At 36.3% G+C, this 25,709-nt stretch overlaps 1 protein-coding gene and 1 non-coding gene across 5 annotated transcripts in view; one reads left to right on the top strand and one right to left on the bottom strand.

The window, feature by feature from the left end:
• Positions 1-25,709, bottom strand: part of LOC117301841 (death-associated protein kinase 1-like) — a 47,103-nt gene that overhangs the window by 12,171 nt on the left and 9,223 nt on the right. For all 4 annotated transcript variants that reach the window (XR_004520352.1, XR_004520353.1, XM_033785834.1 and 1 more), the window contains 12 exons: positions 23,936-24,034; positions 23,028-23,126; positions 21,059-21,157; positions 17,908-17,982; positions 17,398-17,514; positions 16,265-16,501; positions 15,274-15,385; positions 14,467-14,627; positions 4,672-4,851; positions 2,512-3,636; positions 2,105-2,135; positions 919-1,206 (listed from right to left, as the gene is read on the bottom strand). Coding sequence is in view for 2 of the 4 variants with exons in the window: in XM_033785834.1 (XP_033641725.1) it covers positions 919-1,206; positions 2,105-2,135; positions 2,512-3,636; positions 4,672-4,851; positions 14,467-14,627; positions 15,274-15,385; positions 16,265-16,501; positions 17,398-17,514; positions 17,908-17,982; positions 21,059-21,157; positions 23,028-23,126; positions 23,936-24,034 (2,623 nt within the window). In the remaining 2 variants the exon portion in view is untranslated. The remainder of the gene's footprint in view (positions 1-918; positions 1,207-2,104; positions 2,136-2,511; positions 3,637-4,671; positions 4,852-14,466; positions 14,628-15,273; positions 15,386-16,264; positions 16,502-17,397; positions 17,515-17,907; positions 17,983-21,058; positions 21,158-23,027; positions 23,127-23,935; positions 24,035-25,709) is intronic.
• Positions 5,680-5,752, top strand: Trnas-aga. The gene has a single exon. It is a non-coding gene; the product is annotated as a tRNA-Ser (tRNA).

The raw sequence follows: 25,709 nt of genomic DNA, 5'->3' as shown, positions 1-25,709 counted from the left end.
TTTATAGTCATATGACTATATTCCTTATTGATTTAAAACATTTCAAATGAAATTCAGCAAAGATCACGACTTGCCATTTTATTCAAATAAGACAATGGACACTATTGGTAATTGTCAAAGACCAGTCTTCTCACTCAGTGGATCTCAACATAAGCATAAAATAACAAAACCTGTGCAACTTGGAGCTCAATCTGTCATCAAAGTTGGGAGATAATAATGAAAGAAAATTTACCCTTGTCACCTGAAGTTGTGTGCTTTCAGAGGCTTGATTTCGAGACCTCAAATTCTAAACCTGAGGTCTCGAAATCAAATTCGTGGAAATTTACTTCTTTCTCGAAAACTACATTACTTCAGAGGGAGCTGTTTCTCACAATGTTTTATACTATCAACCTCTCCCCATTACTCGTTACCAAGAAAGGTTTCATGCTAATAATTATTTTGAGTAATCACCAATATATTGTCCACTGCCTTTAAAGCCATTGGACCCTTTCGGTACAGAAAAAAAAAAAAAGTTCACAGATTTACAAATAACTTTACAGGGTTTACAGAAGGTAGTGGTGAAAGACTTCTCTTGAAATATTATTCCATGAAATGCTTTACTTTTTGAGAAAACAGTAAAACAATATCAAATTCTTGATAGCGAGAATTACGGATTTATTTTAAACACATGTCATGACACGGCGAAACGCGCGGATACAAGGGTGGGTTTTCCTGTTATTTTCTCCCGACTCCGATGACCGATTGAGCCTAAAATTTCACAGGTTTGTTATTTGTTATAGAAGTTGTGATACACGAAGTGTGGGCCTTGGACAATACTGTTTACCGAAAGGGTCCAATGGCTTTAAGCCTTCTAGGTTCTTCATCGTTCTACCTGTGCCTAAATTTGAATCAGTGCTTCTTTCCACCTCAAAACTTTACCTTTTGTAGTATTCTGTTGTCCTTCCAAAGCCACACTGAAGTCACGATACAACTGCATATCCTGTGACCTTATAACTTTATAGAGCATCCTATCCACTGCTTTAGTCCTTCCTAATGTCCTCTGAGTGGCTTCAATCTCCTCTCTATCGCTGATATCAAACAATGATGGGTTCAAAGCTAGTAAGGATTCAGGGTTTAAGACTTCGCGTAAGGCACCAGCCTCATATCTCAAGTCCTCTCTCCAGACCAGGACCTTAATGCTGAGCTGATCCGGTTTGTACTTTTCCTCTGTAAGGTAAACAAAGATCTCATAAGGTCTTAAAGGTCAATGGTTCGAATCCCACATGAGTAATATGCGTGTGATTACTCATGCATGCAGCAGCCACCAGCCAGGAACACCTGGGCCAACCCCTTCTCTTTCAATAAGATGGACCAATGGCTTTATTTCCCATCCGAAGGACGAAGCAATGGTTAAAGTGTCTTGCTCATCAAGAACACAAGTGTCACGGCTGGGTATAGGTTTGATAGGATGAATTAATTGAGCTTCAAGATGATGTAGCTAGGTTCATGTGTAATAATAACAATAATAATAATAATAATAATAATAATGGAAATTTATATGGCACCCATCCATGAAACATGTTCCTGGGCGCTTAACAACTAAAAAGAAACCCAATTAAAATACAAACAATTATCAAATAAAAACCTTGAAGAAAATACAGTTAAAGGCAGTGGACACTATTGGTAATTACTCAAAATAATTATCAGCAAAAAACCTCAATTGGTAATGAGTTAATGGGGAGAGGTATAATACATTGTGAAAAACGGCTCCCTCTGAAATGAAGTAGTTTTCAGGAAGTAATTTTATACGAATTTGATTTCGAGACCTCAAGTTTAGAATTTGAAGTCTCGAAATCAACCATCTGAAAGCACACAACTTTGTGTGACAAGGGTGTTTTTTTCGTTCATAATTATCTCGCAACTCCGACGACCAATTGAGCTCAAGTTTTCACAGGTTTGTGATTCTATGTATATGTTGAGATACACCAAGTGAGAGGACTGGTCTTTGACAATTACCAATAGTGTCCACTGTCTTTAAAATGCAATTAAATGCAGAACCTGCACAAAACCATCAATAATAATAATAGTGAGGATAAACACTAATACTGTACACAACAAAACTCACCAACATTGAAGCTAGCATCACTATCAGGCACCTGTGAGAAGGAAGTAACCTCAACTTATTTAATAATTCTTGAAAATGAAATTAACCATTAGCCTTTGAGGAGTGCCTTCCTTCTGCATCTGAATACACACTACAGTAAGCCCTGCAGATGCTCATTTTGATCAACTAATTAAAGTACGTTTTATCGTTTTGTTGTTGTGCTGTGTTGTTCTACTATATTATGATGACCACCAAGCATGTTTTTTTTGGGTCAAATTGGTAACCTTTTTTCCGATCATTCAGATTTTAATGTTTTTATCCATCATGTCATTGGCTCTTGTGCTATTGGATGTGGCTAAAATAAAAATATAAAAAAATATGATAAAAATAATTGTGGGTGTTTAAAAATGTCTTTAATAAATGTTTACCTGATGTCCTAATCGTTGCAGCATTTTATCAATGACATTAACTGCCTCTTTGCAGCCTACCAGACCAGGGTGCTTACAAATAGCTCTCAGATGACCTACACTGGGCTGAACTCGCTCAAGTAGCGCCCTCGTTGGTGAGGTATCTCTGCGTACACAGATATGATACATGTAGTCCATTTCAGACTCGGTTACACCCAGCGCCTCTGCCAGACCTCTGTAGTCCTGCCCTAGAGGATGAATAATATCCAAACATCGACAGAGAGCTACCAGATCTTCTTCCAGCAGCCAAGTACTACTACACTCTAATCCATCACGTCTCAGGAAGGTGCTATTATAACCCACACACAGTACATCAGTTACTAGTTCAGTATTCCTAGTCTTAGGATGGACAACCACACGATGCTTAGCAGACTGGATGTCAGCCTCGGTGTAGAAGGAGATATCTTCCAAGTCGTTATGCTGTAGCAAGGATCTTGGGCTGAGGTAACAGATGTTGATAGCGGTTCCTGGTGAGCGATGCTCAATTTCACTCAACACCATACCTAACACATACTCTAGTTGTGTGTAACAAGCACTGCGATCTACTTTTCCAGATCTACCACGAACACAGATATGAATCGCTCTCTGGTAGCTTGTCAGTTGAACTAGCCCCTCGATGTCTCGAGAAAACTTAAGGGAGTGTCTAGAGATGCACACTCCACTTTGAAGATCACAGAAACACCTCATGATGCGCACTTGTAGACATGGAAACACATCAGGGGAAAATATATCAGTGTCGTCTTTACATTCGATTCTACGCCCGTAATACTCGGTGAAACGTGGGTCTTTACTCCAAACGACAGGATCTAAATCCATTGGTAACCGAGCTGGTATTATATAACGCGTGTCATCATAGCGGAACACCAGCTCTAGATGTTGCAGTAGATCCATAAGAATATCGGCATCAGCTAGATCTTGCAGTAACCCCCTTATATCTGATATTGAATACAATTGCTTGTTGTCAAGACGGCTGATGTTGCTAGGGAAGTCATCCCCTGCAAACAGTCGACCAATAATGTCGTAGCACAGCCAACGTGGCTCTAATACAACCCAGTCCATTTCATCACATTGCTTCTTGTAGTAGATCTGAAATCAAAATACAAATAGTTCAAATGCCAAATACACTGAGTTTGGGTACATGTTGAATTATGAGGTCAATAGAACAATCAGTTGGGTACAATGAATTCAAGAGAATTCTTAAAGAATGTGGGTACTTTTTATATAGAAGAGTTTGCAGTAACACCATGTAATAATCTCTAAATGAGTTGGGGTGGTTCTGAAAAGAACCGTTGGTTTAACTCGACGTTTCGATCAGTATGCTCTGATCGTCTTCTGGAGAATGCTACTTTTTTTTGAGAATGCTACTTTTTGGGGGGGTACTTTTTGTAACACAAAACACAATGTCCACAGATTTACACTAAACTTACACCATTTGAAAATAATGACAGTAGAAAGCTTACCGAAAAATATTACTTGTTGAGGTGCTGTAGTTTTTGAAAAATGAGTAAAACATTGTCACGAAAATACGTACGTTCTACAAATTATTTTTGTGACTTGTTTCACTCATTTCTCCCATGATTATCTTCAAACTGTGTGAATTTAATGCAAATCTGTGGACATTGTGTGACCCAGACCCTTTAAAGTGCACAGACTTCTAAAGGGGAACAATTGGACAATGAGTACACTCTCTTCATCAAACTCTCTTCTTATCTCTAAAAGGCATTGGACACTGTTGGTAATTATTCAAAATAATTGTAAGCATAAAAATACTTGGTAACGAGCATTGGAGAGCTGTTGATTGTATAAAACATTGTGCAAAATGGCTCCCTCTGAAGTAACGTAGATTTCGAGAAAGAAAATTGTTTCCACAATTTGATTTCAGACCTCAGATTTAGATTTTGAGGTCCCGAAGAACCATCTCAACGCACACAACTTGTGTGACAAGTGCGTTTTTTTCTTCAATTATTCTCTCGCAACTTCGACGACAAATTGAGCTCAAATTTTCACAGGTTTGTTATTTTATGCATACGTTGAGATACACCAAGTGAGACGACTGGTCTTTGACAGTACCAACAGGGTCCAGTGTCTTTAAATGAATGTAAGATCCATTATTAATCACACCTCACTCATTGCAGTCAGAAAGACAGCTGCAGTTCGATGCAAACTATCATCAGCTGATCTGTTAACAGTCTTCACTTTACAACAGAACTGTGTCCATGAAATGACCGGATAGTTGGTTTGATACCAAGTATGCTTCAATCGTCTGATCTCTTCACATAGACGAGGCATTACTCGACTCCCCTATTCAATTAAATTAGAGAATAAATGAAGGTTTGGTTTGTCACTCTAGATGAGACTTATATATTAGGTCCCTCTTCTTCTCCGCCAAGCCTCATCCGCTAGTTCTTTTAAGCAACTACTCAAAACTCATCTGTTCACTTCGTAATTCATTTTCTGATCAACTGATCTACACTTTTCAACTGATTACCCTGCACCTTCCTTAGTTAGTCTTTTATAGTGTCATTGTTGTATAGATTTCATTTCATTTTATTGGAATCACATTTCGTCGCCCACAGGCCAAATTGCACATGATTAACACTAATTAAATAGTAAAAACATTATTATTGTTATTATTATTGTTTTTAAAAGATATTAAAAAAACATACATGTACAGGACTGGTGGAATACAAACATGGATGAATTGCAATAATACAAAATAGCACAATTAAAAACATAAAGCAAATAGAAGGTGGGATTAAAACACGCCATCAAAAACACACGGAAACCGGACTGGATGAGGAATACAATCAATAAGACTAGCACAAAAACAACGATTGTATTAAAAACATGGAATACAAAATGCAACCAGAGAAAGAGAGAAAACCATAATCATTGGGTGTATAGATATATTGTACTCTGTTTTGTTTTGTATTTGTATAAGTGCCCAGAGCATCATGCTTGCCGGACTTGAGCGCTCTATTATAAGAGGCCACTATCATTATTATTATTATTATTAAAAAAAAAAAAAAATTAATATTCTTTATCCCGATGCAAATTTAACATCTATTTAAATCGTTTGCAGTACCCGCTGCTAAACATAGGATTCGAACTGCCTCTAGCTACCGGGCAATCTCGGTGGTCTAGTTGGTATGACATTGCTCTAGAATTGCAAGGGTCGTGGGTTCGAATCCCACCCGAGTAAAATGCCTGTGATTTTTTTCACAGGACTCGGGGAAATTTCTGAGTATACAGTGCTACACACATCGGTGTATATGGGTAAAAACCCCCCCCCCAAAAAAAAAAAAAAAAATAAATAAAAAATTAATATTCTTTATCCCGATGCAAATTTAACATCTATTTAAATTATTATTATTATTATTATTATTAGGTTTGTGGTAAAGACGTAAGTATATCAACTACGAGGCATTACTTGACTCCCCTAATCAATTAAAGTAGAAAATAAATAAAAGGTTTGGTTAGTCCCTCTAGATGAGACTTATATAATTATTAGGTTTGCGGTAAACACGTATGTTATAACTCGACTCCACTATTCAATCAAAGTAGAGCATACCACATGTCATCAAGAATCAACAGGTATGTTGCTGTTATGAAGGAAGTTATGTATACCAATTTTGAAACAATTATCATAAACTCTGACACAGACATCATGACAGACATCAGTCTTGTATAATGTGATGGTAAAACTTCAAAAGGTGTCAGATTTCAACCTAAAAAGGCCCAAAAATAATGCCTTTTCAAAGCATTTTACAGTCACTTCTGGTTTAGGCAGATCAAAAGCTAAGAAAAGGTCACCAACATATCCATTTTTGTGAAATAGGTAAAAGCCCTTTTCATATGATGTATAGATTGTCAAAATAGCTTTGAGGAAATATGAACTATGAAGTGATGCTGGCATTGATCAATTTCATATTCGTGGTAAAACCATTTTCGGTGAATTTATGCTTTGAAATGATACAAACAGACTACTGAGTACTTTTGATCAGTGCGGACTGGATGTAGAAGCAAAGGTTTTAAATTAACTAAGAATTTTGTGAGTTTGGGTTTTTGATCCACTAGCCCCAAAAATTTGTGATTCCAACGTGGGTTAAATTTTCAGATTTGGGGTGAAGCAATTTTCGGTGATTTTATGCTTTCAAAAATTACAGAACAGACTACCAAAGACATTTTGTCAGTGCACACTCGGTATATAAGCAAAAGTTTTAGATTTATTAAGAATTTTGTGAGTTTCTGTTTTTGGTCAAAAATCAAAAAAAATCTGTGATGCCGGCATGGGTCGATTTTTCAGAATTGGGGTGAACAAACTTTTGTTGATTTTATGCTTTAAAATGATACAGAAGATACTACGGAAGACATTCTAACAGTGAGGACTGGGTAAATTAGAGAAAGTGTGAGATTTTTAAAGAATTTTGTGAGTTTGTGTTTTTGGTCAAAAATCCCCCAAAATCTGTGATGCCGGCATGGGTCGATTTTTCAGATTTGGGGTGAAAAGGATTTGTTGATTTTATGCTTTCAAAAGATACAGAAGTTACTACGGAAGACATTTTATCAGTGCGGACTGGGTATATAAGCGAAGGTTTGAGATTTTTAAAGAATTTTGTGAGTTTGTGTTTTTGGTCAAAAATCCAAAAAAATCTGTGATGCCGGCATGGGTCAATTTTTCAGATTTGGGGTGAACAAATTTTCAGTGATTTTATGCTTTCAAATGATACAGAAGATACTACTGAAGATATTTTATCAGTGTGGACTGGGTATATTAGCGAAGGTTTGAGATTTATTAAGCATTTTGTGAGTTTGTGCTTTTGGTCAAAAATCCCAAAAAATCTGTGATGCTGGCATGGGTCGATTTTTCAGATTTGGGGTAAACAAATTTTCAGTGATTTTATGCTTTCAAATGTTGCAGAAGATACTACTGATGATATTTCATCAGTGCGGACTGGGTATATTAGCATAAGTTTGAGATTAACTAAGAATTTTGTGAGTTTGGGTTTTTGATCCACTAGCCCCAAAAATTTGTGATGCCAACATGGGTTAAATTTTCAGATTTGGGGTGAAGCAATTTTCGGTGATTTTATGCTTTCAAAAGATACAGAACACACTACCAAAGACATTTTATCAGTGCACACTCGGTATATAAGCAAAAGTTTTAGATTTATTAAGAATTTTGTGAGTTTGGATTTTTGGTCAAAAATCAAAAAAAATCTGTGATGCCGGTATGGGTCGATTTTTCAGAATTGGGGTGAACAAACTTTTGTTGATTTTATGCTTTAAAATGATACAGAAGATACTACGGAAGACATTCTAACAGTGAGGACTGGGTAAATTAGAGAAAGTGTGAGATTTTTAAAGAATTTTGTGAGTTTGTGTTTTTGGTCAAAAATCCCCCAAAATCTGTGATGCCGGCATGGGTCGATTTTTCAGATTTGGGGTGAAAAGGATTTGTTGATTTTATGCTTTCAAAAGATACAGAAGATACTACGGAAGACATTTTATCAGTCGGACTGGGTATATAAGCGAAGGTTTGAGATTTTTAAAGAATTTTGTGAGTTTGTGTTTTTGGTCAAAAATCCAAAAAAATCTGTGATGCCGGCATGGGTCGATTTTTCAGATTCGGGGTGAACAAATTTTCAGTGATTTTATGCTTTCAAATGATACAGAAGATACTACTGAAGATATTTTATCAGTGTGGACTGGGTATATTAGCGAAGGTTTGAGATTTATTAAGCATTTTGTGAGTTTGTGCTTTTGGTCAAAAATCCCCAAAAATCTGTGATGCTGGCATGGGTCGATTTTTCAGATTTGGGGTAAACAAATTTTCAGTGATTTTATGCTTTCAAATGTTGCAGAAGATACTACTGATGATATTTCATCAGTGCGGACTGGGTATATTAGCATAAGTTTGAGATTTATTAAGAATTTTGTGAGTTTGTGTTTTTGGTCAAAAATCCCAAAAAATCTGTGATGCCGGCATGGGTCGATTTTTCAGAATTGGGGTGAACAAACTTTTGTTGATTTTATGCTTTAAAATGATACAGAAGATACTACGGAAGACATTCTAACAGTGAGGACTGGGTAAATTAGAGAAAGTGTGAGATTTTTAAAGAATTTTGTGAGTTTGTGTTTTTGGTCAAAAATCCCCCAAAATCTGTGACACCGGCATGAGTCGATTTTTCAGATTTGGGGTGAAAAGGATTTGTTGATTTTATGCTTTCAAAAGATACAGAAGATACTACGGAAGACATTTTATCAGTGCAGACTGGGTATATAAGCGAAGGTTTGAGATTTTTAAAGAATTTTGTGAGTTTGTGTTTTTGGTCAAAAATCCAAAAAAATCTGTGATGCCGGCATGGGTCGATTTTTCAGATTTGGGGTGAAAAGGATTTGTTGATTTTATGCTTTCAAAAGATACAGAAGATACTACGGAAGACATTTTATCAGTGCGGACTGGGTATATAAGCGAAGGTTTGAGATTTTTAAAGAATTTTGTGAGTTTGTGTTTTTGGTCAAAAATCCAAAAAAATCTGTGATGCCGGCATGGGTCGATTTTTCAGATTCGGGGTGAACAAATTTTCAGTGATTTTATGCTTTCAAATGATACAGAAGATACTACTGAAGATATTTTATCAGTGTGGACTGGGTATATTAGCGAAGGTTTGAGATTTATTAAGCATTTTGTGAGTTTGTGCTTTTGGTCAAAAATCCCCAAAAATCTGTGATGCTGGCATGGGTCGATTTTTCAGATTTGGGGTAAACAAATTTTCAGTGATTTTATGCTTTCAAATGTTGCAGAAGATACTACTGATGATATTTCATCAGTGCGGACTGGGTATATTAGCATAAGTTTGAGATTTATTAAGAATTTTGTGAGTTTGTGTTTTTGGTCAAAAATCCCAAAAAATCTGTGATGCCGGCATGGGTCGATTTTTCAGAATTGGGGTGAACAAACTTTTGTTGATTTTATGCTTTAAAATGATACAGAAGATACTACGGAAGACATTCTAACAGTGAGGACTGGGTAAATTAGAGAAAGAGTGAGATTTTTAAAGAATTTTGTGAGTTTGTGTTTTTGGTCAAAAATCCCCCAAAATCTGTGACACCGGCATGAGTCGATTTTTCAGATTTGGGGTGAAAAGGATTTGTTGATTTTATGCTTTCAAAAGATACAGAAGATACTACGGAAGACATTTTATCAGTGCAGACTGGGTATATAAGCGAAGGTTTGAGATTTTTAAAGAATTTTGTGAGTTTGTGTTTTTGGTCAAAAATCCAAAAAAATCTGTGATGCCGGCATGGGTCGATTTTTCAGATTTGGGGTGAAAAGGATTTGTTGATTTTATGCTTTCAAAAGATACAGAAGATACTACGGAAGACATTTTATCAGTGCGGACTGGGTATATAAGCGAAGGTTTGAGATTTTTAAAGAATTTTGTGAGTTTGTGTTTTTGGTCAAAAATCCAAAAAAATCTGTGATGCCGGCATGGGTCGATTTTTCAGATTCGGGGTGAACAAATTTTCAGTGATTTTATGCTTTCAAATGATACAGAAGATACTACTGAAGATATTTTATCAGTGTGGACTGGGTATATTAGCGAAGGTTTGAGATTTATTAAGCATTTTGTGAGTTTGTGCTTTTGGTCAAAAATCCCCAAAAATCTGTGATGCTGGCATGGGTCGATTTTTCAGATTTGGGGTAAACAAATTTTCAGTGATTTTATGCTTTCAAATGTTGCAGAAGATACTACTGATGATATTTCATCAGTGCGGACTGGGTATATTAGCATAAGTTTGAGATTTATTAAGAATTTTGTGAGTTTGTGTTTTTGGTCAAAAATCCCAAAAAATCTGTGATGCCGGCATGGGTCGATTTTTCAGAATTGGGGTGAACAAACTTTTGTTGATTTTATGCTTTAAAATGATACAGAAGATACTACGGAAGACATTCTAACAGTGAGGACTGGGTAAATTAGAGAAAGTGTGAGATTTTTAAAGAATTTTGTGAGTTTGTGTTTTTGGTCAAAAATCCCCCAAAATCTGTGACACCGGCATGAGTCGATTTTTCAGATTTGGGGTGAAAAGGATTTGTTGATTTTATGCTTTCAAAAGATACAAAAGATACTACGGAAGACATTTTATCAGTGCAGACTGGGTATATAAGCGAAGGTTTGAGATTTTTAAAGAATTTTGTGAGTTTGTGTTTTTGGTCAAAAATCCAAAAAAATCTGTGATGCCGGCATGGGTCAATTTTTCAGATTTGGGGTGAACAAATTTTCAGTGATTTTATGCTTTCAAATGATACAGAAGATACTACTGAAGATATTTTATCAGTGTGGACTGGGTATATTAGTGAAGGTTTGAGATTTATTAAGCATTTTGTGAGTTTGTGCTTTTGGTCAAAAATCCCAAAAAATCTGTGATGCTGGCATGGATCGATTTTTCAGATTTGGGGTAAACAAATTTCCAGTGATTTTATGCTTTCAAATGTTGCAGAAGATACTACTGATGATATTTCATCAGTGCCGACTGGGTATATTAGCATAAGTTTGAGAATTTTAAAGAATTTTGTGAGTTTGTGTTTTTGGTCAAAAATCCCAAAAAATCTGTGATGTCGGCATGGGTCGATTTTTCAGATGCGGGGTGAACAAACTTTCGTTGATTTTATGCTTTCAAATGATACAGAAGATACTACGGAAAACATTCTAACAGTGAGGACTGGGTAAATTAGAGAAAGTGTGAGATTTTTAAAGAATTTTGTGAGTTTGTGTTTTTGGTCAAAAATCCCCAAAAATCTGTGATGCCGGTGTGGCGGTTTCAACTTTCCGCTGTGTTCAGTTTTCCGAATGACCAAATACGGTAGCATTACGTCATGCGATGCCTGCGCACAGCAAACGAAAGTAGTCCATTTTTAGTGCCGAATTGAGTCATCCATTACCCTCCAGTAGCTGTCATGGCGGCGTCCACAAGTCGAGTACAACTAGCGGCAAACACGTGGATCATATGAGTTGTTTTTTATGCAAGCAGAGTGTGACCTGCCTAAAGTTGTACCCATGAATACATGTAAAGATGGGGCAAGAGATTATGTGACTACACAGAAAAGAATCGTAATATAAACAATTTGGGGGTCACTGCTGAGAGAACTACAGTACTCGCCAGGGTACTCGCGGCGGTATCTGACAGGTCACCCGGAAAACTGAACACGCCGGAAAGCTAAAACCGTTCGAACAACGGGTTGATATGTCCGACTACGTCACCCGGAAAACTGAACACGGCGGATAACTGAAACTGCCACACCGCCATGGGTTGATTTTTCAGATTTGGGGAGAAAAACAATTCGGTAATTTTATGCTTTCAAATGATACAGAAGATACTACTGAAGACATTTTATCAGTGCGGACTGGGTAAATTAGCGAAAGTTTGAGATTTTTAAAGAATTTTGTGAGTTTGTGTTTTTGGTCCAAAATCCAAAAAAATCTGTGATGCTGGCATGGGTCGATTTTTCAGATTTGGGGTGAAAAAAAATTCTGTGATTTTATGCTTTCAAATGATACAGAAGATACTACTGAAGATATCAGTGCGGACTGGGTAAATTAGCGAAAGTTTGAGATTTTTAAAGAATTTTGTGAGTTTGTGTTTTTGGTCAAAAATCCAAAAAAATCTGTGATGACGGCATGGGTCGATTTTTCAGATTTGGGGTGAACAAAATTTCGGTGATTTTATGCTTTCAAAAGATACAGAAGATACTACTGAAGACATTTCAGCAGTGCGGACTGGGTAAATTAGCGAAAGTTTGAGATTTTTAAAGAATTTTGTGAGTTTGTGTTTTTGGTCAAAAATCCCCAAAAATCTGTGATGCCGGCATGGGTCGATTTTTCAGATTTTGGGTGGAAAAAATTTGATGATTTTATGCTTTCAAATGATACAGAAGATACTACTGAAGACATTTCATCAGTGCGGACTGGGTATTCAAGCGAAAGTTTGAGATTTTTATGAGAAGTAAACATTTATGAGAAGTAAACAAAGGGACAGCAATTAAACAAACAATACAAATTAGAAAACATAGACGAGTAAGTAGGTAGGTAAGTAACGGCTAAGCCAACTACCAGTATAAAAAAGCAAATCAATTAATTATATGTGGAATTTATTAAAACTGTTTTTAGTCGGTATTTAAATGAGCTAATTGAGGGGCAATTAGTAATTGGTGGTAGAAGATTATTTCAGTTTTTTGGTCCAGTAAAAGAAATTGTGTGTTGGGAAAGAGTTGATCTAAATAGGGGAACATGTAATTTAGCTGACGACCTAGTAATGGAATCATGTACGGTGCTGTCAAAAACAAAAAGATTGAGTAATGATTTAGGAAGTTGATCGTTACAAACTTATACATAAAAACGTCTTGCTGAAATACATTTATATTCTTAAGAGACAATAGCTTATGTTTCTTAAACAAGGGAGTGGTGTGCTTGAGAAAGGAGGCCTTGCATACAACGCGAATAGCCTTTTTCTGAAGTTTAATCAACTTATCCAGATTTGACTTGTATGTATTGGCCCAGATAATGTTACAATAAGAGAGGTAAATGTTAATGGTCTTTTATTGTTTGTTAACTTTTAATGTAGCATTAGGTATTTTTTAGATTGTCTATTTTGTTGCTTAAGATTTTTAATGTTTGTTAACAGCGCTTCGATGCCGCTGCTTTTTGCGCTTTATAAATGGTGGCTATTGTTATTATTATTATTATAGGTATGAAAGAATAATAACAATATAAGGTACGCAGAATGCTCGATGGGAGTGTATACTTCAATATACTCATGATACCAATATTTTTGGAGATTTTGTTTTCTAATTCTTTGATATGGATGTTCCATGAAAGACATTCGTCAATATAAACCCCCAAGAAATTTTGTATAAGTCACTCGCTGTATGGGCTCATTATTAATTTTAACTTGACAATTGCGTAAATTCAATTTCTTTTTAATTTTTGAAAAAGCCATTATGTTAAACTCCTGAAGTCCCCGCTATTGTGCTTTTCTCTGGCCATTACTAATCCGTTCAAGTAAACAGTGTTTTTCCAGTAAAAGGTTATTTATAAAGATTTGAGCAAATGCTCATACCTGATCTTTTACTTATCAAGCTTTTGCCAATGCTGGCCTTTATACCGCCCAGTATCTTGTAAAACTGCAAGTAAATGCTACAGGACAATAGTAAAAGGTCAGTTTTATTTACATCTCAATAAGAAGAGTCCCTCAAGCAACTTGCGTTTACTTACTAGTTTGACCAATTACTAGCACATTCAGGCTTACTTTTATTTATAATGATTTTAGTAAAAGGCTAGTAAAAGCAAATGCTAGTTTTTATTCATTCAGCCCATTGTCTCTGCTGCGCCTTGAACATCTTTTTAGATAGATTTGGCGCATTACAAACACATTATGTACCTGTGTTTCATCAATTCTGAGACTGTCCGTTTATATTTTTAACACTTTTGTCGTTTCTAATTCTCTTCAACATTTTCAATCTGTTATCTTAAATTGTCCAGCATTGTTCTTACTTGCTTAACTTTTTAATAATTTTCTTTGGTCGTTTGTAATTTTCTTAAGCATTTTTAATCTGTTTTTCTTAAATTGGTTTTCCTTAGATTGGTCTGTATTTGCTTAATATTTGTAACCTTTGTGAAGCGCCTCAGGACCCTTTTGGGGTTAAGGGCGTTATATAAAAGCCGTTTATTATTATTATTCATTAAATGTATTTTGTTTTTATAATATTGTTGCCCTGCCCAGGGATATGGGGTGTGGTCCAGTTTGGAATAAAACATAATACAATACAATACAATTATTATTGTTGTTATTATTATTATTATTATTATTATTATTATTATTATTATTATTATTATTAACGACACTTTTCCTTACCTTAATACGAGATGCAAGAGACTCGAGTGTGTCCCTTAGTCGAACCATCGCCTTAGATCCATACTTCATGCTATTTATAGCGATGACATCATTCAATACATTGAGATGATTGGAAAACTCTGCTTGAATCTGCTTCAGCATTGATGCAGCCAGAGCTTTACCTATGGTGACAGAAATAAAGTCAAACACAGATTTCATTAAATGCACTTGGCACTATTGGTTCTTGTCAAAGACAAGTATTCTCACCTGGTGTATCTCAACATATAAATAAAATAACAAACCTGTAAACATTTAGGCTCAATTGGTCTTCAAAGTTGTGAGATTACAATGGAAGAAAAAACACCCTTGTCGTACAGGTTGTGTGCTTTCAGATGCCTTGAATTTGAGACCTCAGCTAAGGTCTCAAATTCAATTCAAATATTTGAGTGAAAAATTACACCTTTCTCAAAAACTACGTTACTTCAGGGGAGCCTTTTCTCACAATGTTGTATACTATCAACAGCTCTCCATTGCACCTAGTTACCAAGTCAGTTTTTATGCTACAACTATTTTGAGTAATTACTAATAGTGTCCAGTGCCTTTAAATAAAGAATGACATACTCGAGCCCAGTTTCATGTCATAAAGAACCCAAACCTGTTAAATGTTCAAACCTCGTCAAATAATTGTTTGAATAATGCTCGTGTAGACTGTTTAGTTCCTTTGACTTTGTCACACCTTTTTATTTCTTCTGTGCCTCAGCGCCTTTAAGTAAACTATTGATGTAGGCGCTATACAAATTATTTATGATTGATTGATTGATTGGTTACCCTCCATGTTGCTGGTCAGTTGATCTAGATGAGTAGCAACAAGAACAACGTCTGGTTTAGTCTGGTAGGCGTAATCATGTCCAGCTTTCACAAAGGCCAACCATCTTCGTAACTGCAGTCAGAATGGGAATAACACAAAGGCCTACTTTTTGCATTTATTCTGTTTGTACAAATAATAATAATACGATCATTTATGTCAACCAAAACTTTCATTAACTTTTATGCTAAGCTAAGTTATTATAATTTGTGTTTATTTGTAGTTCAGTACAGCGCTTTGAACTTTTGTAAAACTTATTAGTTATTATATTAAAAACAAATGTGATGTTACCCCTTGAATGGCGACAACACAATGTAAACTGTTCCCTCAACTGGGCAAAGAGCAGATATTGTGTAAAAGTTTGACCTATTTAGCTATACGCCTCTCTTAATATTTATGCATGAGGTACGTCACAATGCTAACTCAAAACAAGGCGATGGGCACAGCCACTACAAGTGATGGGGAACGTGCGCCCATAGCCTCATTTTGGGTAAGAATTATGTTGTCATGCATAAGTATTAAGAGAGGCGTATTGAAGTGCGACTAGGGTCTGTATAAACCTTGGGTTTTCCTGGTGCCTTTTATTTGTCACATTTTGTACCTGACTCATGTATTTTCCGATTATGTGATATATGGATACAAACAAACAAGAACAAGTCTTATTTGACAACTCAAAAAATTGAGTGAGAACCATAGCTTTCACCTTTGACGAGCAACTTTGACTTCATCAGATAGTGCTTTTCATTTTGCTGTTCATGCTTTTCATTTTGCTGTTTAATTAATGCTTTTCATTTTGCTATTACTGGCTTTTCACTTTGCTGTTAATGCTTTTCATTTTGCTGTTAAGTGCTTTGTGGAATTTTTAAAACATATTGCACTATATAAATATTGTTTTATTATTATTATTATTATTTTTCATCATGATGTGATTATTATTCCTGATATCCAACTTACCGATCCATACTGGTTTTGTTTAGTGATGTCATACACAAGTACATAAATACAGTTCTGTGCCCCGAGGAACATAGCATGGGTCACATGATACTCTAGTTGCCCGGCGCAATCCCAGAATGCAAAGGTTCCAGCTCCGGGTACATTGCATTTACTCAGCTCAATCCCTGGCGTTGCCTCGTAGTCATGGTAACCACTTGGTAAATTCTGCCAGTTACCAGGCAACCACCAGTGAGGCTTCTGGATGAAACAAAAAATAAAGTTTAGAAAAAGAGATGTTGAAGTACATATGATTGTCATTTAGCCTTTGGGAAAGACTTTGCTAGACTCTGCTAGGGTCCAAACCTCAAGCCATTAACAATTGTTTTTTCAAACGAACAAAAAATGCTAGTTATAAAGACGCTTATTTCAGTTTCTTCTTCTCAAACAAGTTGACAAAATTCCTTTTAATGAAAACAACAGTCAAATGATGTGACTATGGGATTGACTGGGAAGTTTTTTTTCCAAGTTTGACAGTAATACAATACTTCTGATTAAACTGAGTTATGCCCAATTGGTTTATAGGAAGTGGCCACTATTGGTAATTACTCAAAATACTTATTATCATAAAATCTTTCCTGATTGTGAGTAAGGAGGGAGAGGCTGATAATATAAAACATTGTGAGAAACAGCTTCCTCTGAAGTGACGTAGTTTTCGAGAAAGAAGGAATTTTCCACGAGTTTAAATTCGAGACCTCAGATTTAGAATTTGAGGTCTCGAAATCAAGCATCTGAAGAAACAGAACTTTGTGCGACAAGGGTGTTTTTTTCTTTCATTTTTATCTCGCAACTGAGAAGGTTAGTCTTTGCCAATTACCAATAATGTCCAGTGTCTTTAACACTCAGCACTTTCCTGGGGATGGTAATATAATTACATCTTAATGTAAAAGATTGAAAAACCACTCATTTTGTCCCCAATACCACTCTTGCAAAGAGCCATGGCAGACATCTCTTTATTCAAGTTCATACCACTTTCACTCAAAAAGAGTGACACAGATTGACTTTCACTCTCAAAAGAGCGAAAATGACACCACTCGGAGAAGAGAGTGAATTTTTCACTCTTTTACATTAAGAGAGTACAAAGATGTCAACTTTACCTTGATGAGTGCCTTCTGCAGTGTGGTTTTACCAGCTTTCGGATCACCAATTAAGAAGAGTTTGACCACATCAATGGGAACAGTTCCCATTTGGACTAACTTGTCATACTTTTGCTTCTGTAACATGAAAATCACAATATTAATATAGCATTATTGACCCCCTTGCACGCGCGTCACACGAGGCGACTGATGCCACGCTCACCATGTTGGTGGTCAGTAGGCTTACGTGTAAACGCCGCGTCACCTAAAAATGCGAACTTCACTGAATAACACCAAAGCGGCATTGACCACCAAAGTGGCGCATCCAAGATTATTCTGATGATGACGTCAGGTGAAATGGGTAAATAGGGCTTGTGGAAGATGCATTAAATAATCCACTCTCTACAAGACAACGACAACGACACTCCGAGTAAGTTGGGCTGCATGGTCAAACTGTTTAAACCAGTAACCGAGTCTACACGTAAAGCTGAGCGATTTTCACTGTGAACTGAAACAGAAAGTGACTCATACCTTCTCTGCTTGAGTGATGATCTTAGCAGCTTTACCCGCCTTACGAGGTAGCAGACCACTCGGTGGCTTACCCTCCTGGTTTGTATAGACAAGATAATGCAATTAGTAATCAAACACTCAAATCAAAGAGACTGCATAATTCAAATAGTGAAAAAATTCTACAATCCAATTCAATAGGGGCAGCGGTATTAGTTTTTAGGACAGAATGCAGTGAATAAACTGAATATTAGTGATATGGAAAGGTTTGCGTTAACACCCTGTAATGACTATCTCTAATGAGTTGGGGTGGTTCTGAAAAGAACCGTTGTTTTCAACTCAACGTTTCGATCAGTATGCTCTGATCGTCCAACTCATTAGAGATAGTCATTACATGGTGTTACCGCAAACCTTTCCATATCGTATTTCCACCATGCAAAGTTTCAAATCCTACTGAATATAAGTGGTCAAATATTTGACTCACAGATAGTTGAGCAGGTACCACTTGTGACTACAATCAAAATAAGTTGAATGTAACATAGAAATACCATACCATTGAACTTTGTATTTAGGATTGTGGACAAAACGAACATGTCTTGATTAAACTTTTTGAATTCTCAAATATCACCTGTTGACAACACCTTATGTATGGCGCCATGATCAAAGAAATATAGTGCCGTATAAATGTTACATGTAATTGATTGATTGAATGAAATGTGACAATGTAGTTTGAAGGTTATCTTGTTACTTAATAAACTTGAATTAGTGCGCTTTGAAAGGTTATCAAACAAATTCTAAACATGAACCACAGGCAACATTTTTCACTTAAAAGAGGGGAGGAAACTTTTGCATTTCCTTTAAATGTCCATATATTCTTCTGGTTTGGCATGACTTCTGATTGAAGTCCTCATGGTTTTACTATGAAAAATATAAAGTTATACCTTCATTATTTTCTAAAAGTAAAAAAAAAAATATATATATATATATATATATTAACAGCTCAAATTGTAAAAACTATACAATTGTAAACATGTTTTTATAAGGGAATCAATGTGTGGTGAAGAGGCTATCAACTAGTGATTTAATCCCAACGAGGCCTGGTTCTTGATAATTTTACCGAGACGAAGTCGAGGCAAATTGTAAAGAACCAGGCTTCGGCGGGTTTAAACACGCCCATGAACTAACACTTTTTACCGGTCATAAACAAAGGTTTTTACACACCCACGTGACGCGATCTCCACCAATAGGAATAGCGAAACTGTCTGAGATATTTATGAATGTAGTTTTATGAATGTTCATACCAAAATAAGTGTCAATTTACTGTTAACTTCAGCATGAATTGAATGTTAATACTAGTGTCACTTTTTGTTCTTAACTTAAAGTTGAGCATATTATACACTTTGCAAACGCCTATACAAGAGTCCCCATTGTGTTATACCTATTTAGCATTTAAAGGGAAGGTACACGTTTGGTAATTACTCATAACAAATATTATCTTAAAAACTGACTTGGTAACAAGCATTGGAGAGCTGTTGATTGCATAAAACATTGTGAAAAACGACTCCCTCTGAATTAGCATATATTTTGAGAAAGAGGTAATTTATCACTAAAATAATAAAAGACTTCTAGCCAGAAGTCTTTCATTCCTATCTGAAGGCACACAATTTTGTGCAACAAGGGTGTTTTTTCTGTCATCATTTTCTCGCAACTCAGATGACCAATTGAGCTCAAACTTTCAGAGGGGTTTAAAATTTCATGCATATGTTGGGATACACCAAGTGAGCAGTTGACAATTACCAAATGTGTACCTTCCCTTTAAGATGATTTAACTTCATGATGGAGAGCTTTATAAATGTATTCACTCCACATTTCTTCCATTGTGACAACTCATTATGAATATACTTTGTATACGCTCAAAATTTAAGGGAAAAAACCCAAGCGTTTTTTTATGGAATTTTTTTATGTGTCAGCGTACACTGTGGCTAAAACATCAAGGTGGGTGTGACAAGGTCTTAAGATGGTGAATGTCTAGAGTATTATATCAATCAATCAATCAATCAACCAATCAATCAATCAATTAATCAATCAGTCAATCAATCAATCAATCAATCAATCAATCAATCAATCAATCAATCAATCAATCAATCAATCAATAAGTCAATCAATCAATCAATCAATCAATCAATCAATCAATCAATCAATCAATCAATCAATCAATCAATCTATCAATCAGAAGCAATACAGCCTCAAAATCAACCAAAAATCAAAGGCGCTCATGACAGTTACATGAAATTAATAACAATACAATTGTTTAAAAAGATAAGTTCCTTGTAAAAAGTGACGAGTGTACGGATACCCCCCCCCATTCAATTAGTTTCCTTTTACTTTGATGATGTAGCAGACTTGTGATGTAGTGTTTACTCAATGACGTAGCCTATTTTAGGGTTTACCGCCCTCTCACCAAAATACCATCCTTTGTATTTTTTGCGAGTCCGTAATTATTTTGTGTATCGAAGACGCAATCAACATCTGTGTCTGTGTCTTTGTTGTTTACAGAATAAACCATCTATTACATCTAGTTCCTTGTTCGTTTCACAATTTTCGATTTAACGACCCCGTCACATAATATACAAATGTTGACTGCTTCGAGTGCTATGGTTAAAACTATGACTCCCGAGGTGATCCCTGGAGCGTTCTATTTGGCCTCGGGAAAATAGAACGCTCCGGGGATCACCTCGGGAGTCATAGTTTTAACCATTGCACGAGTAAAAGCAGTCAATATTTGTTTTATAACACCCCAAACATTTCTAAATACTGTACTATTATTATTAAGTTACAGACCTGAATGCTACAATCCACGGACGACGCGAATACAGATTGCAAAAACTTTTACTGTGCTGCATGTGTAGTATCGTGCAATCCGAAATGGTTACAGACTATTAATTTATCATCCACGTACATGCAAAAGACGTCTGGGAACTGCATGCCGTGTGATAGTCTTCGGACTAGCGCACGGCAAACCAATGCACTATCACACAGTCGTCGTCTAGCAAAACTAAGACATGTCATGTGATGCACTCTAAACCAATGGACAGGCAGAATATTGGTAAGGGTGTTATAAATATGAATAGTGTCAGTAACTTGATGTGATTTTGAAGAGTGGTACTTGACTTACATTATTAATGAGTAGAGCATCACAACCAGCTGTGATGAGTAAATGACATATGTCTGCATTGCCGAGACTAGCTGCTACATGTAACGCACAATTACCATTCTAAAAAAGAAAAAAAAAAAAAACATTCTTTAAGTTGCCTGAGAAAACAACTGCTGTGTATTTATCAAACAACGATTTAATTTTTATTTTCAAGAAATGGTATGATTCCTGCAAGACCTGATGCGAAAGAAATGGTAAGAAAACAAAATCGTGAAGATCACAGATTTAAATCAAACTTACACGGTCTAATGATGATGATAATGATGATGACGATTCTGTAATGTTCCTTTAAAGGCGGTGGCCACTATTGGTTATTACCGGTACTCAAAATAATTATTAGCATAAAACCTAACTTGGTAACGAGTAATGGGGAGGGGTTGATAGTAAAAAACATTCTGAGAAACAGCTCCCATTGAAGTGAAGTAGTTTTCGAGAAAGAAGTAATTTTCCATGAATTTGATTTCGAGACCTCAGATTTAGAATTTGAGGTCTTGGAATCTGAAAGCACACAACTTTGTGTGATAAGGGTGTTTTTTCTTTCATAGTTAACTCGAAACTTCGACGACCAAGTGAGCTCAAGTTTTCACAGGTTTGTTATTTTATGCATAAATTGAGATACACCAAGTGAGAACGCTGGTCGTTGACAATTACCAATACTGTCCATTGACTTAACGATAAACAATATAAATTCACAGTATGTTTGTCCCCTAGGAATGGTCTTGAAGAAACTTTTAGATAATTAGTTCCCTGCTCTGTGTTTTATGCTCTGGAGTCAAATATCTGCCCCACCCACCTGTTCTTGGAAACTGCAAATCACACACTCATCAAAATTCATATTCATTGCAAACCAGAACTAAAAGGTCTACCTCGGTTAAATTTTAACCATTCAATTGTTTTAATCTATCCTAAATGCAGATATTATATACAATAAACTAACCTGTGTAAATTTAATTTCAAAAGTTGGAAGTGTTTTGAGACATCGCCGAAAACCCTGATAGGTTATGTCCATGTAACTCAACATACACATCTTATAAACCATAAAAACTGGAATACACAGCCTGGGAAAAGTAAACCATGAAGCATTGATGGCTTGATGGGTGTCGAAATGTTTGTACAGTTTAAAGGCAGTGGACACTATTGGTAATTACTCAAAATAATCGTTGTCATAAAAACTTACTTGGTAACGAGTAATGGGGAGAGGTTGATGGTATAAGAAACGGCCTTCTCTGAAGTGACATAGTTTTTGAGAAATTTAAAAAGGCTTCAGGCCTGAAGTCTTTTAGTATTTTTATCTGAAAGCACACAACTTTGTGTAACAAGGGTGTTTTTCTTTTATTTTGTCTTGCAACTTCGATGACCAATTGAGCCAAAATTTTCAAGGATTGGTTAATATGTGCATATGTTGAGACACTGATGTTTGACAACTACCAAAGGTATCCAATCTCATTCAGGACTCATTCATTTAACCTTGGTATAATCATGGTACTATAACGAATGGTAATGAGCTCAACATCAACATCTTAAAGACACTGGACACTATTGGTAATTGTCAAAGACCAGTTTTCTCACCTGGTGTATCTCAACATATGCATTAAATAACAAACTTGTGAAAATGTGAGCTCAATTGGTCGTCGAAGTTGCAAGATAATAATAGGAAAAAAACACCCTTGACACACAAAGTTGTGTGCTTTCCTGATGCTTGATTTTGAGACCTCGAAATCTAATTCTGAGGTTTTGAAATCAAACTCGTGGAAAATTACTTCTTTCTCGAAACCTACATTAATTCAAAGGGAGCCGTTTCTCACAATGTTTCATACCATCAACCTCTCCCCATTACCAAGTAAGGTTTTATGCTAATAACTATTTTGAGTAATTACCAATAGTGTCCACTGCCTTTAAAACAATGCCCGTACAAGCTTTCTGTACTTACTTTATTTCTTGACATGATATCAGCTTGATTCTGTAGGATGATTGCACAGGTTGCCAGCTTGCCACTAGTTACTGCTGCATGTAACACTGTATCACCAAGCTATTTGAAAACAAGACAGTTATCGATACGTGGCTCAATGGTCTCCTGACAATGACTAGAGAGCAAGCTAGGCGAAACATTGAGACCAATTCAAGAACTCACTCCCTGGGGTAGTGAAGTTAATAACGATCCACTTAAGCTAAAGTTTAAGCCGATATTCTACATTCAGCCCAGGTAGTTGTTAAAAAGCAGGACAGTTCTTTTCAGAACTGAAAAGTCTCCTGAATTCCGAAAAATCTACTATGTGGTAGTAGAATAAAACAAGTTCTCAAAAGAACTTTCTACCTACAAGTATATGGACACAAATGGTGTTATATGGATTTATAGATGTATATGGGAACCCGATCAAGCCGCCTACACACAGAAGAAAAACAGTAGAAGCTAGCAACGCAAATGAGTTTTCAGTTTTTTTCTTGATTATGTCCAGTGATGACGTTTGACGTAGTGTTGCAGGAAGCTTGTTCCAGAGGAAGAAGAGATATTGGTGAGACAAGGGCCCAATTTCATATTGCTGCTAACCACATAAATTTGCTTAGCATGAAATTTTTGCCTTGATAAAAAACAAGAATACCAACCAAATGTTCACGTGATAAGCAAACAACAGCTCGAACACCAGTAACAAGCAATATGCAACAAATGAACATTCGGTTGGTAATCTTGTTTTTATCAAGGAAGAAATTTCATGCTCAGCAAATTTGTGTGCTGAGCAGCTCTATGAAATTGGGACAAGGTGTTACCCCAAACCTCTCTCGGGAAATCGTTACCATGCAATTCCACAAATAAGTTTCCTTGCACAAAACCTTACCGACCTGATTCTTAGTAAGAATATCAGCACCTCGGTCAAGTAGTAGTTGACACATTTGATGATGTCCCTGTGTACAGGCTATGTGTAGCGCAGTATTACCATCCTGTGAATTGAAACCACTCAATAGAGTTAAATATTTTAAAACTAGAGGGTGCACTGGTGATAATGCACGCAAAAATGCAACAGGACCACAAGGAGACACACGCACTATTTTGTAAGATGAACTTTGTACGTGCAATGAATGTGAAATACACGTTGTGTGTGTTGATAAATACTCGCTATGCGATGCTGTTTTGTTAACTTAAGAAAATGGCCGCACCCGGGAAAGCGTATCTATGCGTGTGTGCCCTCTAGTTCTTATACTCGATCAGTAAACCAGACTTAGAAGTGATGGATTGCCCATGATGTCATTGACCACCATCTTTGTAAATAATAATGCTCATATTTATTAGGTGGATGTTTTACTTATTTTTAGTGTGTATATTTCTGTCCTTTTAATCTTTGTAACAGTGTAATAATTGTTTTATTCTTACTATAATAACAAATTCTTATATAGCGCATTTCACAATAAACCGTATCAATGCGCTTTACATTAGGCCCCTGGTCATTGGGCCAATAAACATCCCTTTAATCTTTCTCAGCTCCCATTAGGGAGTATACAGCCCCGAGCTGCCGTGGCACTCCAAAAGCTTTTCATTCACAATATCAACCTCTACCCTCGTAGGTACCCGTTTATACCCCTGGGTGAAAAGAAGCAATTATAGTAAAGTATCCTGCTCAAGGACACAAGTGTCACGACCGGGATTCAAACCCACACTATGCCAATGGAAGCTGAATTTCGGTATATTTATAATGCGGACGACAATAAAACATTCTAATTCTAATTTTAATTCAAATTCTAATCAATCTTTGTTGAAATGTGTACGTGTGAAAGGCTATCATTGGCTGGTAGTTGGCACAGCACGTATTTTGCAAAGTTTTAAATGGCGGTCGATGACACTCATAGAAATAGAACCGGGAGAACGCTGAGTGTCTCATTGTGCGTGCGGTTTCGTTGTGAGACCATTTTTATGGACGCGCACACACCATTTTCGTAACGCGTGTATGGCAAAATATTTTGCCATACAATTTTGCCATACAATGACATCATCATTGACCAATGAAAACACTAGAAATGGTCTATGTGCCCTGACATCTTCTCATTTTGCCATACGCGCGTGTCACACGATGATAATTGTATGGTATTGATGATGGAATTGGTACGACGCGTCCACAGACGACACAGAGGGTGGTCGAGCTCAGCGTTCTCCGGGTTCTATTTCTATGATGACACTACATGTATGTGCAATCCATTGGTTCAGTTATAGCAATTAGTCTATTCAACCAACTTAAAAGTGTGTGTACATGAAGCATGAAGGGGAACGAGTATTAAACATGCATAGAACATTTATAAACAAATGTTCCATGATCATGGGTAAAAAAACAATTCTGTAACAAAATGTGAGCGCTTTCACAGGGTTGTGGTGTGTTGTGGCCGAGCGATCTAGTTCACAGAGCCAAAGCTCTGTTGGTCAGCAGCAGAATTGGGAAAGTATTGCATTCTACTATACAACCAGGGATCGATTTCACAAAGAGTTAAGACTTGAGTTTTATCTCGAGTTAGGATGAGTTACTCGTTCTTACTTAGGATTAAGTTAAGTCTGGAGGGGGGGGGGGGTGTTGGCATTTATTTATTTTTTAAAACTCCAGCCCCCCCCCTCTCATCCAGACGTTAGTTT

This window comes from Asterias rubens, chromosome 17, assembly GCF_902459465.1.
Source record: "Asterias rubens chromosome 17, eAstRub1.3, whole genome shotgun sequence".
In the NCBI taxonomy this organism is placed as follows: Eukaryota; Metazoa; Echinodermata; class Asteroidea; order Forcipulatida; family Asteriidae; genus Asterias; species Asterias rubens.
This window is presented reverse-complemented; position numbering and strand designations above follow the sequence as displayed.